We start from the raw sequence: 19,928 nt of genomic DNA on the forward strand, positions 1-19,928 counted from the left end.
CTTCCCATGCCTCCTATCAAATATATGTAAAAATTCATACACACACCACTTACTACACTTTAAAAAAAATAATTCAATGGGGATTTTCTGTCTAAAATTCAGATTTTGTTCCCTAGTTCTTGACTCTTTTAACCGTGTAAAAATTTCTTGTTAATAGGCATTCAGTCTCTTTCATATCAGTGAAAACTTTCATTGGGTCCTCTCTTATCCAGCTGCATTAAACTTTACTCATAAAAGATTCTTCAGATATGGTCATACTATTGTGTTATACTTCACCTCTTTAAAGTCAACAAAGACTTAGCTGTGCTAGATTGTTCATGCAATGTTGTTGTAGCCTTGTCAGTCTCAGGATATTAGAGAAGGTGGGTGTGGTAATATTTTTTATACTTCATCGTGAATAGTCCCTTAGAATATGTGCTAACTACTTATGCTAAGCTGCCTGTTCAATCTTGCATTTAGCCTATGACACTTTTAATACGTTTTCCCAGACCTGAAGAAGAGCTCTCTGTAATTAAGAAGTTTGTCTCTCTCACCAACAGAAGTTAGTCCAATAAAAGATATTACTTCACCCATCTCTCTGTACACTGTTCATGGCTGCGCACAATATTCCATCTGGAGTCTAACAAATGTCTTGTTCGGTATTGTGACGGGGCAAGGCCAGATGGCTACAGAAAAGTAGTGGGAGATAGATATATTAGCTCCAAGCTAAACAAATCACTGGTACCAGGATAAGTGAAATGGCAGCTGCTCCAGGTCAGTTAAGACACCTGGGCCCAATTAAGAACTTTCCAGAAGGCAGGGAGAAGGCTAGGTTGATTGGGTCACCTGAAGCCAATCAGGGGCTGGCTGAAACTAGTTAAAAGACTCCCAGTCAGTCAGGTGGGTGTGCATGTCAGGAGCTGTGGGAGGAAGCTGCACTGTCAGAGAGACTGAGTAGTACATACCATATCAGGCACAAGGAAGGAGGCCCTGAGGTAAGGGTGAAGTGGAGCTTGAGGAAGTGAGGGCTTCTGTGGGGGAAGTAGCCTAGGGAATTGTACATGTCATGTTTCTAAAAGGTCAGCTACCATAGCTGATACTATTAGGGTCCCTGGGCTGGAGCCCGGAGTAGAGGGTGGGCCCCCCTCCACCTTTGCCCCCTGATTAATCACTGAGATTGGGAGACAACAGAGACTGTGCAAGGAGGGATAACTTCTCCTCACCTCCCTCGCTGGCTTATGATGAATATGGCTCAGTGGACTGTGACCCTTGTCTCTAGAGAGAGAAGGGTTACATGGAGGGTCACAGTGAGCCACTGAGGCTAGCGAAATCTGCCAGGAAACGCGGGAACCACGGAGGCAAGGACAGAGCTTTTGTCACAGTATCAACTCTGGTTTATTATTCTATTCCTCTGCTAATACATGCCGGTATCTTCTTTGATTTTTTTTTAACTGCTGCTGTGCACAGAATGATGGTTTTAATGATTTTTCTACCATAACCTCCAAACTCTTTTTTCTAATCAATGTGCTGGATGATTGTCCTGTTCATCACACTTTTTTTTCAGTTTGATTCCCTCCTCCTATATTATTTACTTTTATATCTGGATAAATAAAACTGAATTTGTCATCTTTTGGCCCACTTAAGTTATTTAGAATCTAGCTGCTTTTTTCCCATTAAACATTGTACCACCCATTCCTCTGCAAAGTGAAAATTTCTTGGTCTTGTTTTTTAATGTTTGTGTTGAAATATATAAAGAAAAGATCTTCTGGTTTGGAGGTGATCTTGAAAGCGTGGAAAATATTCTTTAACTTGCACCTTATTTTGTAATCTTATTCCATGATTCTTCATCTTAACTGTTAATAATGAGTGCTGAATTTGACAAAAAAATCCAAGTATGCACCCCACTTGGATGTATAAATAATCTGAATACAAAGGTAACTATTAAGTAGATTTCTACTGTGTATGGCAAAGAAACTTTTATTTTATCGAAGAAACAAGTTTTCCTATTCCTCTTCTATTAACTCCTTAGTCAATATTTATTCAAAAGTAGACACAAAATTGCCTGCCCAGAGCTCAAGGAACTTTTTAAAGAATTTGACATACACACAACCAGAGGAATAAGAAGACATACCCCCAACATTTTAACTCCTGCACATCATCTTGCTTTATGAATTTAAACCTCCCCAGTTTCCTCATGACATCCCTCAATCTGCCCTTTCCCCACTGTCTGTTTCCCCACTGAAAATAGATGGGTCATGTTGCACATGTCAAAGATCTGTCTATGTGGGCCCTGACAGACCAGATTCAAGGTTAATTTGTGGGCCCTGATTATGAAAGTAACTGGGCAATTGCAGAACCATTACCTCAGTTTCCAAGATTTATTGAGGTGAGGTACAGGATACCTCTTCAAAAATTGCCTGACATCAGTTACCTCTGTAAGCTTGAGTTCCTCTGCTGTTCTTAACTGTTACAATATAACATGGGTAGAGAGTTTTACTTTGTGCAGTAGCTTGGTCCCAAAGTATTCAAAGATTCATAGATCAAGATCACAAGTTTTTAAACTGTGTCTGGAAACCAACAGGCAGTGCTTGCAAATATCACTACCAACCATCACTCAAAGAACTATGGTGATAGACATGGTATAAGAAACTATCAAGCTTCTTATACCATGCCTAACACCAGAGTTCAAGTGATAGTCCAGATCATATTCCACAGCTGGTGATTGCACATCCTGTGTGCATGCATCAGAGAATCTTCTAATTAGCAATGCCTGTGGGGAGGTGCCTTTCATTCCCTTGTGTACTCAGGATGGGTATAAAGGGCAGAATCACCCCCTGCCAACATCCTCAGGTCCTTCTTACTGCCACGGAACAGCTCTGTTCAGAGCAAATTACCTCTTTTATTTAGTTGGCAGTGTTAGCTAGTCAGTCTTTGTGGGACTGTCAAGACTACCATCCGCCAATGGGACTGGTACCACCTTTGGTTCCACATGGGAGACCACAAGTCACCTTCAAGCTCTGCCCCTCATGTGAAGCAGTCATGCCGGTATCTCATCTGCCTCAGCGAGAGGCGTGTTCTGGACTGGTGAATGATCTGCACGTCCTTTTTGAAGCAGACCCAGAATTTGAGGGAGTCTCACCTGAAGACGTTCCTTCTCAAGTAGTCCATGCATCCAGGTGTGGACCCCTGTCCTGAGGTTTCCAGACTGTCAGGGATCAGAGATATTCAAGGTCTGCACTTGAGGCATTTTCAGAATGATCCAAAGGTGCCTCACAAATCAGCCTCACTACTGCGAAAACACCAGGATCGACTGGACACCAAGCAGAGAAAAGAGGCACAAAACACCTTCCCCAGGCTCAGACATTAAACCTCATAAGACAACTAGGTTGTTATCAAAGGTCCCTCAAAGCTGAGGAAAAGCTCTCACTGAGCACTGGGATGAGCACTAGCTGAGGTGACCCAGACATGCTGCAGGTATCACCTAGCACTATCTCAGCCATCATGGGCATCATGGTACCGAGCCCAACTCCACCTCACAAGACACCGACGACAACGCAAGCAAGACTGCAGCCTCAGTCCACCTCGGTGGCATGGGAGTTTGGGCCTCCCGCCATGTACACAGAGAAGTCTCCTGGCCCCTTCAGGAATGCAAGCACCATATGCCAATTCTACGGTCCAGTTTCCTGGGTCTGGTGTTGCCTGCAGGAAGTTCTCTGTGCCCCTTGGGACTGATACCATTGGTGCTACCAATGCCAGGGAGGACTCTCCCACTCTCAGAGGAGTACTGCCTGTCATCCTTGGCCCATATTTTTCCACAGCAGAATCCACGTGTCCACACCAGGAACTAGTGGCAACTTTAGAGAACACAGAAGCAAATTCCAGGCTTTGGTGTCAGAGGGGCAGCTGGACACTAAAATTGACCTTCAGACAGCCTTAAATGCCACAGATGCACACTCCTGGGCAATGGCTGCTGCATTCATTGTGGCTTCTTTCCTTGAGAATTCCAAGGGAGCTACACATTGCAGTCAGGAACCTGCCCTTTGAAGTTTGCTCCTTGTTTTATAACATGAGGTCACTTAAAGACTCTAGGGCCACACTCAGGTTCTTTGTGGTCTACACCCCAACCACTCCGAGCATTTTACACCAGAAGCTTCAGTCCCTCTTAGCTCTCAGTGCCATAGAAGAGGTCATCTCACAGCAAAGGAAAAAAAGATTTTCCTCATCCAAAAAAAAAAAGTGAGGGCTTTGAGCCGTCCTGGGACGTAAAGGGCCTGAACACCTACATCAAAAGGTTCAGATTCCGGATGGTGTCCATGGTATCTAGCATCCCGTCCCTAGATCATCATGCTGCCATCAACCTTCAGGATTCATATGTCCACAGCACAATTCACTGAGCCCACAAGTGCTTCCTGAGGTTTGCATTAGGAGACAATCGCTACCAGTGCCAAGTTTTGCCATTTGGGCTCTCAACAGCACCCACATTATTTACAAAATGTCTGGCAGTGGTGGAGGCCTAATCCAGAAGGATAGGTATCCAGGTGTTTCCCTACTTTGAAAACTGGCCAGTCAAAGGTCACTCAGAGCCCCAGGTGCAGTCCAGTGTGAGAATAATATTTAAGATACTGTCATGTCTAGGCCTGCTGGTGAACATAAAGAAATTGACCCTTACACCCACGTGACCGATAGTGTTCATAGGGGCTGTGATGGATGCCACCAAGGCTTGGCCTGCCTGCCACCCAGAAGATTTGGGACCTTGCAGAACTTGTGCTTTGATCTACAGTCCAACCCTCAAACTCAGATAAGAGACTGCCTCATGCTGATGGGCCTCAAGCCAGCATGCACCTTCAACACACCATAGGCAAGGTTCCACTTTAGTCAGTTGCAGGCATAGATGCTGTCAACTTGCTGCAGACAGCATTTGGATTTGCGAGTATACATCTAACTGTCAGTCCTTCAAACCGTGGACTGGTGGAAAGATTCCCCACAACGCCTGCGGTGGAGTCCCATTTTCTCCAGATCCTCTGTCCAGGATGATACTTAAAGTTGCTTCCATGATTGGATGGGAGGCACATATGACCACCATTTGGCCCAGGGCCAGTGGTCAGTGGTGGAGAGGTCCTCACAACAAACGTACTGGAACTATGGGCTATGCACAATGCTTGAAGATTATTCCTGCTGGACATTCAGGGCTATTCCATCCAGATGATTTCTGACAACATGGCTGCAATATTTTATCTCAGCAAGCAAGGAGGGAGCAGATCATTATGACCCTGCCAGGAAGCAGTGCAACTATGGAAGTTTGTCAGGAGGCATGATATCCGTTTGTTAGCAGTTGACTTGACAGGGCTGGACAACATAGTGGCGGACAATCTGAGTAGACATTTCATGAGGAATCATGAATGGTCAGTTCATTGAGAGGGTTTCTTCTTGGTCTTTGCAAATGGGGGACCTGTTTGCCACAGATATTTCTTAAGTGGGGGAAGAGGCTCAGTGTCCTAGTTGGATGCATTCCTCCTCCCCTGGATAAAGGCGCTCTTCTACAATGTCTTCCCTCTCCCCCCCCCCAATTCTGCTGCTCCCAAAGATGTTGCAGAAGATCCAGCATGAGAGGGCTACAGTGATCTTACTGGCCCCAGCATCCCAAGGCAGACCTGGTATTCAGTCCTGTGCAGCTTCTCCATAGTGCCCCCAGCCTCTCACCTGGTGACCAAATCTTCTGACTAAGAATGAGGGCAGGTTTCTCCCTCCACTCTCTCCCCCTGACTGTGTGGACACTCACTGGTTGATGCTGTCAGAGAGCTCATGCTCCAGCTCAATACAGGAGATACTGATAAATAGCAGGAAGCAATCAACCTGGACCTTGTTGTCACAGATCCTAGGAAGCATCTCTTCCAGGCCACCCACTAGGAATGCTGTGAGAAGAATCCAAGCCTCTGTGCTTTTCAAGCTCCTGGCATCTGAACAGTGTCCAACCACAACCCAAATCTTCACATCCCTAGGCACGCACTCTGGGTGCAGACCTCCTATCTGGCACCCCCGTCTAAAGGTAGGAACTTGCTATCTAGCTGCCTAGCCATTCTGGGCACTCCACTGGCCCTTGAGACTCCCCAATACTTAAACACACCCCTCTCCCACGATTCCACACCAAAGGTGTGAAACTTCTGGTTTACAGTTTAACTCTCTTGAGGACATGCAGTAGTCAGACAGCCCAGTCTAACATCCTTAGTGCTCTGCTATATTTAATCATTGAAAGTACAGATTACAGGTCTCCCAAAACAATGAAACATCCTAACCACAGTGTCCCTCACTAGTTCACCCTTGCCTTGGGAGTTCTTAGGGTAACATCTGTGTTGCATCAGGCAGGCAGACAGGCAGCATCTTCACCCCCTTTCTATGCTCCTGCTGCAGCAGCCTCCCTCGTCATGCTCTGGTGCAAAATGGCTCTCTTCCCCAGTTCCCCACTGAGATCCCTTTATAGATTAATGCTGGGGTGACCTGCTTCTTTTATTCTGTTCCAGGTAACTGTCAATTTCTTCCAAAACCCCCTTCAAACAAGAGGAAGAAAGGGTTTTCTCCCAGCTAATGCAAATGCATTGTCCCGGTGTGTTTTACTTTGAATATGTTGTTTGCAGTGTTGTTGTGGTTATGTTGGTCCAGGACATGAGAAAGACAAGGTGGATGAGGTAGTATCTTTCGTTGGACCAATGGAAGTTGGTCAGAATTTCCCTGGACCAGGCAGGTGTCTGGAGTCACTCTGTCATTTGAAACAGTAGTATTCTCCTTAAGCTCTTTGCAGGTGCATCTCACAGCCATATTGGCCATACATCCACTGATTGACCACTTCTCTGTCTTTTCACACTCAGGGGCAAAGAGGTTCCTGGATGGCATCTCTAGAATCTTTCCACCACCTAAGTTCCCTGCCTCAGTGTGGGACCTCAATCTGGGTCTTGTCATGGAGACCTCATTTGAGCCATTGGCAACATGTCCATTTCTCTGTGTGTGTGTGAAAGTTGCCTTTCTTCTGATAGTTACATTGGCCTGGCAGATGGGAGAGATACAGACTTTGATGACAGGAGCACCATACGCTGTCAGACATAGGGATAATGAGATCCCACCCTAGACTCCTGCCTAAGGTGGTATTCAAATTCCATATCAATAAAACCATCAGTATGGTTGTATTCTTACCGAAGCCTCATGCGGGAAGGGTGGAGCAGCAGTTACATGCATTGAATGTGAGAAGGGCCCTGCTATTCTACTTGGACAGGACTAGGTGCTTTCAGAAATCTGCCAGGTTTTTTGTTACTTATGGAGAGAGGGTTAGGGGACAGGCAATGTCCACTCAGGAGTATCTAGCTGGATAGCCCAGTGCATTAGTTCATGGTTTTTACTGGCAGTGGCACCTCCCACTGGCAGAGTACTAGCTAGTGCGTTCCACCAGAGCGCAGGCCCATAAGGGATGTTTGCAGGTCAGCAACTTGGTCATCTGTACACACATTCACAAAGCATTGTGCAAGCAACCAACGCCAGTCCTGGGTTTGGCAAGGCGTGCTTCAGTCCCTGTTGGCGTGAACTCCTTGTACTTGCATCCAGGAAGGACTACTGTTTGGGAGTCACCAGCTGTGGAATATGATACAGATTATCACTGGAAGAAGAAAAAGATGTTCCCTGTATAGTAATGACAGGTTTCAGAGGAACAGCCGTGTTAGTCTGTATTCGCAAAAAGAAAAGGAGTACTTGTGGCACCTTAGAGACTAACCAATTTATTTGAGCATGAGCTTTCGTGAGCTCACGAAAGCTCATGCTCAAATAAATTGGTTAGTCTCTAAGGTGCCACAAGTACTCCTTTTCTTTTTGTATAGTAATGGATGTTCTTTGAAATAGCGGGGATCGGTTGTGGAGTGAGTGAGTGTGGTGTATGGATTACACATTTCTGAGTCCACAAGCTATGAGCTCTGCAAGTGGTGAAGGACCTGAAGGGGTGACTCTACCCTTTATACCCTCACTGGGTGCACAAGGGAGCAAAGGTCACATGCACCACCCCACAGGCACTGGTAACTAGAAAGTGCTCTGACATGTGCACTCGACATGCAGTCACCAGCTGCGGAGTATGTGTAAGGACTGCACATCTTGAAGAACATGAAAAGAAGGTTACTATACAGGTAAATAATCTTCTTTTTCAGAGCAAATATTGATGTCAAGAAGTAGGCCCATATGACACACAGCACACTAGCCTAACCTTAAAGTGACAAAAAGAAAAGGAGTACTTGTGGCACCTTAGAGACTAACCAATTTATTTGAGCATGAGCTTTCGTGAGCTACAGCTCACTTCATCAGATGTTTACCGTGGAAACTGCAGCAGACTTTATATACACACAGAAATCATGAAACAATACCTCCTCCCACCCCACTGTCCTGCTGGTAATAGCTTATCTAAAGTGATCAACAGGTGGGCCATTTCCAGCACAAATCCAGGTTTTCTCACCCTCCACCCCCCCACACAAATTCACTCTCCTGCTGGTGCTAGCCCATCCAAAGTGACAACTCTTTACATAATCAAGTCGGGCTATTTCCTGCATAGATGAAGGTTTTCTCACATCCCCCCCACCCCCATACACACACAAACTCACTCTCCTGCTGGTAATAGCTCATCTAAACTGACCATTCTCCAGGTTTAAATCCAAGTTAAACCAGAACATCTGGGGGGGGGGGGGTAGGAAAAAACAAGAGGAAACAGGCTACCTTGCATAATGACTTAGCCACTCCCAGTCTCTATTTAAGCCTAAATTAATAGTATCCAATTTGCAAATGAATTCCAATTCAGCAGTTTCTCGCTGGAGTCTGGATTTGAAGTTTTTTTGTTTTAAGATAGCGACCTTCATGTCTGTGATTGCGTGACCAGAGAGATTGAAGTGTTCTCCGACTGGTTTATGAATGTTATAATTCTTGACATCTGATTTGTGTCCATTTATTCTTTTACGTAGAGACTGTCCAGTTTGACCAATGTACATGGCAGAGGGGCATTGCTGGCACATGATGGCATAGATCACATTGGTGGATGTGCAGGTGAACGAGCCTCTGATAGTGTGGCTGATGTTATTAGGCCCTGTGATGGTGTCCCCTGAATAGATATGTGGGCACAATTGGCAACGGGCTTTGTTGCAAGGATAAGTTCCTGGGTTAGTGGTTCTGTTGTGTGGTATGTGGTTGTTGGTGAGTATTTGCTTCAGGTTGCGGGGCTGTCTGTAGGCAAGGACTGGCCTGTCTCCCAAGACTTGTGAGAGTGTTGGGTCATCCTTTAGGATAGGTTGTAGATCCTTAATAATGCGTTGGAGGGGTTTTAGTTGGGGGCTGAAGGTGACGGCTAGTGGCGTTCTGTTATTTTCTTTGTTAGGCCTGTCCTGTAGTAGGTAACTTCTGGGAACTCTTCTGGCTCTATCAATCTGTTTCTTTACTTCTGCAGGTGGGTATTGTAGTTGTAAGAAAGCTTGACAGAGATCTTGTAGGTGTTTGTCTCTGTCTGAGGGGTTGGAGCAAATGCGGTTGTATCGCAGAGCTTGGCTGTAGACGATGGATCGTGTGGTGTGGTCAGGGTGAAAGCTGGAGGCATGCAGGTAGGAATAGCGGTCAGTAGGTTTACGGTATAGGGTGGTGTTTATGTGGCCATTGTTTATTAGCACTGTATTTCTGTGTGTATATAAAGTCTGCTGCAGTTTCCACGGTAAACATCTGATGAAGTGAGCTGTAGCTCACGAAAGCTCATGCTCAAATAAATTGGTTAGTCTCTAAGGTGCCACAAGTACTCCTTTTCTTTTTGCGAATACAGACTAACACGGCTGTTCCTCTGAAACCTTAAAGTGACAGATATGCATATATGTAGCAGGCTCCAAATCCAAAATGAAGATCATAGTTTTCTGGAGAAGAGCAGTCTTGCCCATAGCTCTGTCTATGAATCCACTTGCAGCTTAAGATATAATATTTTGGGGTGAAAAGGGAAGGGCAATTTTAAACTGTTGGACCACCAAATAATTTTATTTAAAAATTATTAAAAATTCTTGGTCCAGAGAAACAAGAAATGGTAGGTAAGCTCTTACTAATTGTTTCTCTTGCTGCCAACTTAGGGGTATGGCTCCCACTATTTAGTCACCTTTGGGGACACCATGATCAAGATCAAGTGAAATAATCGCAATTATTAAGGAAACAAAACATTAAACAAAACACCACAAATGATATAATACAAGAGATAAACTGGTGATGTCCAGTACAATCTCTTCTGTATATCTCTCTGTGAAAGGCTTTAACAGAGATGACACCATTGGGGGTGCTTTTCTCCTGGTAAATTAAGACCAAAGTATATTATTTCTCCAAAGTATAGTTAATTCAATTTTAATATCTTATTAGATACCTAAAACTGTTCGTGTAGGGGCAAGTGGATCCTGTTGCTTATTAATAAATAACCAGACAGTTTATATTAGGGGAAAGTACGCAGCCTTAACTAAACCCTATGAAACTGAAGAAAATATTTAAATTAGTTCCCTACAATAATCCATTTAAGGATCTGTTCTAAGACAGGGAAATTATGAATATTAGGAATCTTCAGTCCAGTTATGTCCCACTGTTTCTCTGTTTATCAGTGTTTAGGCCCAATTTCCTCTCCAGAATATAGTCTAACCACTTGTTGATTAACAGGAGAAAGCGTCTTTTAAGTTACAACAGCATTTTAATATTCCAGCAAAATCATTACAAAACCAGGGACGCAGGACCAGGGGGCCATGGCACTCCCACTTTTTGAAAGTGGATGGGCTTGCTGGTCCACTTTTTACCACAGACCCTGCCCCTGCCACTCCTTTTCCCATGAGTCCCCGCCCCCTGGCCAGGCCAGCTGCTGGAGCCCAGGGAGCTGTGGGGAGCTGCAGATTCTTCACCTGCTCTGGGCAGAGAGTCTGGAGGGCGAAGACATGGGCCGGGGGCTGCTCTCAGGTACCCCACACCCCGGGCAGGTGGGGGGGCCCAGGTTTCCCGGCCCCACTCTGGCTTCTGACTTGGCCGGGGGTAGGGCCTCAGGGGGAAGAGGGGAAGGGGTGGGAGCAGAGGGGCCCTGGTCCCCTAGTTTTGGGAAGGCTCCACCACCCCTGTTTAAAACAAATCCCCTGTTAACTTCCTCTCACCAGTCCATGTTGAAGTCTTTGGGAGGTTTTCATTGGTTGGTTTCTTCTGGAGCCATGTGTGTGTGTCAGTTTGCTTGTGAAGTGCTATGTTTGAGCAGAGTAGTAGATAGTGTGTGAGAGGTGCTCATGTGTTTTTAAACCCTTCTTCTTTTCATGAAATTATAGGAAAGCATAACCTCCTTCGACTGGTTGCTGTCCCTCTCCCGTTGGCTTCATGCCTTCTAGTTTGGCTTAGATGACATTTCTAGCTCCCGAATAGGCCATCTGTTTAATGAATATGCAACATTTCTTTACTTGCCTCTGTTCTTCTTATGGCAAGAAAGACCCAGATTACTTTTAAAATTAATTTTAACTTTTTTTATTCGGTCCATTTTTTGAGATAGTTTCAATTTTATTAGCGTTTGAAAAAAAAAAAATTCTGTTTTCAAAAAGTCCAAACACTCCTGTTCTTTATACAAAAGAATTTAGTTCTCAACGCAGTCTTTTTAAATTAAATACCTCTTACGAAGTCTTCAGCTTAAATATTTAGAGTTGTTTCTTTGGAGGGATGATTCTTGTCTTTTGGAGTTGGTTGAGGGGTTTGTTTGTGCACTGCCAAGAATTAATTACCTATCACTATAAATATTCTATATGTAAATGGTTCTTTCTTTAGATTAGCAAGGTCACTAGATTCCATGTTGGTACACAGAGCACTTTACTATTTACACAGCAGTGACATTAAGAGCTTTGCATTTAGCTAACATATTTGCAGGTATGTATTTCACAAAGGTATCTGTCATTTCAACATTTAAGAAGAAAACAAAAGTTTCAAACATCTCCAACTTAACATGTTTTTCCTCTACAACTTTTAAGAACACAAGCCGATTTTCTTGCAAGAGGGTGGGCTTGGTAGAGCCCAGTTTACCTAGATTTGTTGCTCTGATAGCACACCCTACATTTCTTTTTACCGTTAGGCCTCTGCTTAAAATTGTAGTGTTTTATATGCTCTGTCCCCTCGAGGTTTGCTCATCCTTGGGAGATAGAAGCAGGAAGCTTCTAGAATGTCTTTGATCAGCTTTAACATTTTGTAACATAACTAGCTACACATATATTACTATAATCCCAAGCATCCTGGCTATAACAGTCTTCTAGCTACAGCTTAATATTCAGTAAAGGTGAAAATAAGTTTTAATGACTTAGAAAATATTAAGTTATAATAATTATATAAATCTCATTTTTGCATCAATATTGAGGTCTCTCCCACACAATATGTACCACAGCTCAAAACCTCAGTAACAAACTGAACTGCAACCCATATCTTCCCTCTAATCTTCATGCACATGTCAAGCAAATAAGTAAAGATGTGTAAGAAAACATCCTTGGGCTGTATTCATATGCGCCTATAGCAAAACTATCCTGCATGTTGTTGAATTTCTTAACTACATCAGTGTGCTACTTACTGGCCATATAATCTATGAATTCATTACAGCTGTACCTATCCACATTGCACAATAAGATCTGGAAATCCCTCTGATTATTGTGGCTCTGCAAGCCAAGTGATGGAATCAAAGCTTCTGCATGAGGCAGTGTGTTTAGGGTAGCCACTTGAATCTCTATATCAGTTCTTCCATTCATTAAAAGCTTTCATTCATGAAACTGAATATTTCATTCTGAATGTCTGAATTTAGGATTTCAGTATATTATCTAAAACTTACTATTCATAAATTATTTCCTTTATTTCCTAGATAATGTCAAGTATATTAAATTTTATTTCTTATAAATGTTTTGACAATATCAAGATGTGTCAAGTGAACCAGAGTCCATTTCTGAGTTGCACATCATTTTACTTAGGTTTTAAAGAGGAGGCAATTATACTGGCAGGTATCGGAGTTAGACAGTGAGGAAGTGAATGATTTTTAAAAGCTTAAGCAGAGCTTGCCAAGACAGAGGCTGATTTCCGTGGTCCCCAAGGGACACTACATTTCCAAAGCATGAAGAAATCAATTCACCTTTTGGAACGGTTTTTCTTGTCTCTCCCTCTCTGACTGGTGTTGTTGTTATTGCTATGGTACATAAATGCAGTGCTTGATGATGTCACTGGAAAAGTCAGCATTGACGTCTTTTGCAAACGGCTAATAGTCCGCCCCCGTACCTTTTTTTTGAGTGTAGTCTGTCTGGCTAATGGGGCAAACTAATTAAAAAATGTTTCTCAATGTAAGCCACCTTTTGTGAACCTTTCATTAAAAAGCCTGTCTATTGAATTGTCAGGAATACTGAAGAATGTATCTACCAACATGCAGCTATAAATAAAATATAGAGCAACCTGTGTGGCTTGAAGAAAAAAATCAGGCCTATGTAACAGTAGGTCATTTATTTAAGCCATGAAGTATTGTTTCTGAAAAACTTGCTCTTCATATTGAGTGGATTTCTCTTGAAGACAGAGTTATGTGGCAATACAAAATAGCCCACGTCTTCCTCAAGCCCATGAGGAACAGTTATTGTTGAATTGTATTTTGGATCATTCCTGCAACACAAGCTGCTTCCTCTCAGATGCTTGTGATTACGTTTTTTCTCGAGACTGCAGTACCACCTTACCAATCTGGGAGATGCTTATGGTGTTTTATTATGTAGCGAAACTGACTGTGGTGCTGCATTACTCCTCTCATTTCTGGCAATAAATGGAAGAATTAGATTGTGAAAAAGATAATCGCATTGAATGCTGGGTACTGAAATTAAATGTAAATTATTTGTAAAGATTTGTAAATAAGATATAACATCTAGGTTGAAAGACACTACAGCAAAGAATATTTAAGGAGTGAAATAGATGGTTGATACGTGGTTATCCCTTTCAACAAAACAAGCACATTGTTGATGGTAACATGCCAAGAGATGCAAGGGGGACTGGGAGAAGAAAATGGGAGAAGGGCAGTTTGAACACCCCACTAACTTAATGCCACTTCCTTTACATTCAAAACACAAACCATTCTCAAGGGTTTTCTTGGATGACTAAGGAATTTCTGCAGTCTGGTATTCCACAGTGTAAATGGAAAGAAGCTGCATGTATTGAAAAGCTGTGGTGTGTATTTTATTGGGAACTATTTTTCAAAAGAGCTTCAGTGCAACCTTTTTATCAATTGCTGGCAGACTAAAATAGATTTTTCTTCTTGCGTTTGGTAACATCTAAATGCACAGCTCACATTTTATTCTCTAACTCTTAAAAAATATATTCTATATTGTGTTGCTTTAGGGGCACAGCCAGCGACGAAATGTGCAATTTCTACATTATGTATTACATGGAGGCCAAACATGCTGTTTCATACATGACCTGTACACAGAATATAAACCCAGATATGTTCAGAAACATTCCACAGGAGGCAAATATTCCTATTCCAGTCAAGTCTGATATGATCATGATGACGCATGGACATCATCATGAAGGTAAAAAGAAAATTGTCTGAAATTGGTTTCACTCTTCGTTTGTTATATGAGAGACATGCTTAACTATGCAATTTGTATATAAGGATTATTTTTTAAGAATCTAGATATGTTCTTTTGAAATTTATGAAATGCATAGGTCTGAGATGCAGTTGTTAAATGCTGATTCATTGGTAGCAGTGATTTGTGGAAGTTTGCTTTATTAGTCTTTTATCCACTTCTTTGTTCAGGATTGCCAAGTTTCCTTCCTCCCTCCCATGGTCCAGCCATAGTTTTATCATTACATTACATGGCTTATGCAACTAAGGTGTGTCTCAGTCTTTCCAAAGTGTCACATCCTATATTGCCCATTAAGAAGTGTTTAGTACTGTAGTTTCCCTGTCCCGTTTGCTGTGTGGTCCAGTACATCACTTCAGTGATATTTTTAGCAAGTGCTGGTTGGCATGAGAGAGCCAAAAGGTTTTGCCACACACCTGAGCTCTCTCATACGTTGCTCGAGCTCTAGACTGTGTGTCAAGCATTCCTAAATGAGGATGTGTTGTCTGCTGGGTTAGAACATAGACTAGAAGCCGGATATCCTAGGTTCTGTTTCCAGCTACCAGTTCATTGTAGTCCTGATCTGAAATCAATTGAAATCAGTAAGAGTCTTCCGTAGAAAGTAGTTTTAAACTCTCTCTGACATTTTTTAAATTGATGTAATCAGGGGTGAAAGTAAGTCGAGTGATTTACTGATACGCTGGGGCCAGCTCTGGCCCCCAGAAGGGGCGGGGTTGAGGAGGTCAGAGCCAGTCCCAGCCCATCCTGTAAGGTAAGTGCACCCTCCTCCCCCGCAACGGGGTAGCAGGAGCAGCCCAGGGCTCCGGGGGCTATTTAAAGGGCCCAGGGCGGCAGAGGCAGCTGGAGCCCTGGCCCTTTAAATAGCCCCCGGAGCCTCCCCCTACCCTAGGGCTCTGGGGGCTGTTTAAAGGGCCCAGGGCTCCCCTGCTTCTACCGCCCCAGCCCTTTAAATAGCCCCCGGCTTCCTGGAGTAGCAGTGGCGGGGCTCCGACGGCTATTTAAAGGGCCTGGGCGATAGAAGCAGGGGAGCCCAGGGCCCTTTAAATAGCCTCCAGGGCCCTGCAGCCACTACCCCAGGGCTCCAGCAGTGGGGCTCTAGAGGCCATTTAAAGGGCCTGGGCTCCAGCCACTGCTGGGAGCCCCAGGCCCTTTAAATTGCCCCCTGGGGAAGCCGGGTTGCTGGGGCATACCAGCTTACTTTCACCTCTGGGCATAATGCCAATCTACCTCTTAAAGTTTTTGTGAAACTTAATGTTTGTAAAGCACTTCCGTCCTATGAGCTGAAAGTAATATATTATGTCATGTCTTTGGCTCTTCCTGCTTTAATTTTAGAATACTTAATTGTACTGGTCAGTTGTATGAAACATAATATATTATGTTTTAATAATCTACTACATGTATATCATTTACTGTACTACTACTTTGTCTGTTTTCCCTGAGCAACAGAAACATATAGAAAGTAAATGCTTGAGTTCGCTAAAAAAAAAAAATGTATAGGAAAATGTTAAATTCAGTCTATATACAAAGAGATTATTGGTATATTCTTAACCCTCTTTAGAAACCAAGAAAACAGATGATAGTTTTTCACTGAAGCAGCCAAAAAGAGAAGAGGAAGAGGTTTTGGATCAGGGTATGTATAATGAACTCTAACCATATTAAAAGAAAAAAAAAGGATTCATTAATTTAAATCACCAGTAAACCATATCCTGATTATATTATGAATTAATGTATTGTATCTTTTCTTTTATCATCTAAAATGTAATGCATTCTTTACAACTATGTTGCTGTGCTTTATATAATGAATAATTCAGAAGGAATTGGTCAATTACCAGTCTCCAGCCTTGCAGGTAAAATTCATTAGTGCAATTTAATCTCATTAGATTTCCCTGTTCCTGGTTTAATTTGCATAACACCATTCTAATTTATCTGTCTGTTCACGGTGCCATAGCATGGGATCACAGGAGTGGTGGTTGTCCTGCAGAACGATAATTCAATAACTATTCTATTATATTTTTATTTCTTTAATATGAAAATATATTTTAAATTAACAATCTGTGTGTGATCTATTATTAGAAAACCATTTGAACAAAATCAGGGAAATTAAGAATTAAATTGAATTAAGAGTGGCATAGCAATCCTACATTCCTAAGTGTGGAATAATATGAGAAGAAAACCTATATACATAAAGGGAGTACTATCTTGTGCTTTGTATTGATGCAATATGTAATGAGTTAAGTATAGTGTAACAGGGTTAATACTGAGCCTCTTTTTGCTATATTTATATTGACAAATTTAAAATGTATGTACCAGTGTATTGCATGTATGTGGATTGCAAAGCAGCTGCTATGTATCTTGTTCCTCTGTAATGCTTCTCAGAAGTTACTGCATCACATCGGACATTGAGAGGTATATTAAAATTTGGCAGTATTTCTGGTTCATTTGGACCAGATATAATACCAGTGCACCTGTTAAGAATATTGATTTGATATTACACTTTTCCCAAGGAGCCACTATGATGTCAGTGAAGTTTGATGCATTTTTACTTGAATTTAGCTGGTCTTTACAATTTGGAAGTGCACAGTAATACATAAGTGGAACTGGTGGATTATTGTAATGAGTTAAGAGTGTCCGTTACAGTTAATTTTATGTTAAAGGATGAAATTTTCAAAAGTGCACTCAGCATGAGCCCTACTCTGGTGCCATTGAAGACTATGGTAAAAGTTCCTTTGACTTCGGTGGGCACAGAGTTAGGCCATTGCTAAGAGCTTTTGAGTATCTCATCCAAAGTGGTAAATCTACCACATGCACAAAAACCACTTTTCAGAGTAACAGCCGTGTTAGTCTGTATTCACAAAAAGAAAAGGAGTACTTGTGGCACCTTAGAGACTAACCAATTTATTTGAGCATGAGCTTTTGTGAGCTGAGATGAAGCTTATGCTCAGATAAATTGGTTAGTCTCTAAGGTGCCACAAGTACTCTGGTTTTTGCAAAAAAAAAAAAAAAAAAAAAAACTTTGTAAAGTTAAATAATTTAAATCACTTAAAGTTACAAATAAATAAAAATTTGGAATTCAGAAAATCATAAGTTTTAGAGCATCTTAACTAAAAGTACTTTAAATTACTAAAGCCTGGTTTTACAACTGTGTATTTAAAACACATCTTAAAGTATGTCTACAGTGGAGTTGGCCTTGTAATTTGCAGCTTAAGGAAGTATCCTCACAATAAATCCAATCAAGCTTGCACGCTAAATATCAAAACATAGCCATAGTGGCATGAGCCACGAGATGGATTAGCCACCTGAGTGTGTACATAGGGCTTCAGATAGGATCATACTCGGGGCGGTTAGGCCATCCTGCCACTCGCACTGCTGCAGGTACACTTCTCTTTTTAATGTGCAAGCTCTGTCAGAGCTAGCACAGGTATTTCTACCAGAGCTGAAAATTACACTTCTAGCTCCAGAGTAGATGTACCATGAGTTATTCCAGATGTATATTTTTATAAAGTAATAAATTTAGGCTGATGGTTCTTATTTGATATTCCAGTCCAATACCAAATAAATCAGTAAATAAATCATTTTGTAAACACCGAACGAGATTTACTATGAGAAGCAACTTGTACCTTGATCGTGGCCACATTAGCAATGAGTACTATAATATTTAGGAAAGTTTTGTTTTCTATTTGTTTGAGAGCATTCAGTAATGTTCAAAACACATTTATTTTTCTTAAAGATGTGGTTTGAAACGCTTCCAGATGTTTTCAAAGAACAATATCTGCAATGCAGTCTTGTTTGGTGTGAGACAACTATTTGGTGTGCACATCTTCATCTAACTTGTTTCTATGGAAACTGGATCTCTGTTGTATTGTCTGTTTGAAGTTAGTTGTGTTTTAAGACATCAAAACCCTTGAAGAGTCTACATTAGGGTATTTTGTTTTGTATTCTTAAATGTTGATTGGGCCAGAGTCTCCTCTCATTCACACCAGTTTTACACCATTATAGCTTCATTGAGTTCAGTGGAGTAATTCCTTTTTACCTAGGTGCAATGAAGGGAAAATCAGACCCACTGATTTTGCTTCTTTTCTTTAAGATTTTTCCTCTTCCTAGCAGCTGTTGAGTATTAGTATAAATCATGTTTCTTTGTATTTATAAGCCACCGCTACAGTGGTACAATCACATAGAAATTATATCAAAATAGGCGCTAACAGAGGAGAGAGAATTCCACAGTCCTTTGCAAACCACGCAGTCAGAGATGTCTGTGGACACACAAGCACACCAACTGATGTTCACAAAAGACTGGCTCAGGCTAGTAAGCTATATGAAGAAACCAGGGAACTGAAGGTGGCCTATTAAATTGCATGCATTTCTGAGTGTTCTTTTTTTAATAAATTAGGCCCTTAAATTTGCTCAGAGAATAGTTCTTTAGTGATAACTTATCCTTAATTATCTTTATTGCTTATTGGAGAAGCATTTAAAAATACTGGCACATGTTTGAAATAGTTTTCTGATTTATTAATGTAAAGCTTTGCATTCTTTATGAATCTTTGTAACATACCAACTTTGCTTTCCCCTTTTTAATTCCAAGTATTTAGAGTATTTACCATAACTATCTCAAAAGAATGAGATATTAAATAATGTGCAAAAAATATTTGCAGCTCCAGGGTAGGTCAGCAGGACAAAGTAGGTAATAGCTGCTATTATATCAATGTATTAGTCTCAAAACACGATTTCCAAAGTCTCAAAATCCCCCACGTGAAAGTATCTTTCAGCCCAGAAAGTTTTTGTAAAATCATTACCTGTATTTTACCAGGTATTGAATACCACATTATCCACCCTGATTATTCATAGAATCATAGAATATCAGGGTTGGAAGGGACCTCAGGAGGTCATCTAGTCCAACCCCCTACTCAAAGCAGAACCAATCCCCAACTAAATTATAACTAAATCAATCAACTAAATCAATTTTGTTGAAATTTGGTTTGTCTGTGCAAATGATTGCACACGTCCATGATGTAAAATGTATTTTATTGTGAGTTCAGTGGTATGGCTGCAGCCTTTTGAGAGATGTGCCGCCTTATCCCAATAGAAGCCAGATGTTTTGTGAAGGTGAGAGGAGGTCAGGAAAGGGGGAGGGAGAGTTAAAGAAGCTATATTATGTGTTCTTTGAAGGGGATTGCACATTCTGCCCTTTCATGGTGGAGAAAAGGGTTCATATTGGTGGTTACCTGAGGAGAAAATGGTTAGCACAGTATCCGTGTTGCTTGACACAAAAATGACAAAGCAACAGTGGTACTTTAAAATTCTTCTTTAGACAATTGA

At 41.8% G+C, this 19,928-nt stretch overlaps 1 protein-coding gene across 11 annotated transcripts in view; it reads left to right on the forward strand.

Moving 5' to 3' along the window:
* Positions 1–19,928, forward strand: part of PAM (peptidylglycine alpha-amidating monooxygenase) — a 221,095-nt gene that overhangs the window by 148,445 nt on the left and 52,722 nt on the right. For all 11 annotated transcript variants that reach the window (XR_012158986.1, XM_073344599.1, XM_073344602.1 and 8 more), the window contains 2 exons: positions 14,371–14,561; positions 16,174–16,245. Coding sequence is in view for 10 of the 11 variants with exons in the window: in XM_073344599.1 (XP_073200700.1) it covers positions 14,371–14,561; positions 16,174–16,245 (263 nt within the window). In the remaining variant the exon portion in view is untranslated. The remainder of the gene's footprint in view (positions 1–14,370; positions 14,562–16,173; positions 16,246–19,928) is intronic.

This window comes from Lepidochelys kempii, chromosome 5 (assembly GCF_965140265.1).
Source record: "Lepidochelys kempii isolate rLepKem1 chromosome 5, rLepKem1.hap2, whole genome shotgun sequence".
Taxonomy (NCBI): Eukaryota; Metazoa; Chordata; order Testudines; family Cheloniidae; genus Lepidochelys; species Lepidochelys kempii.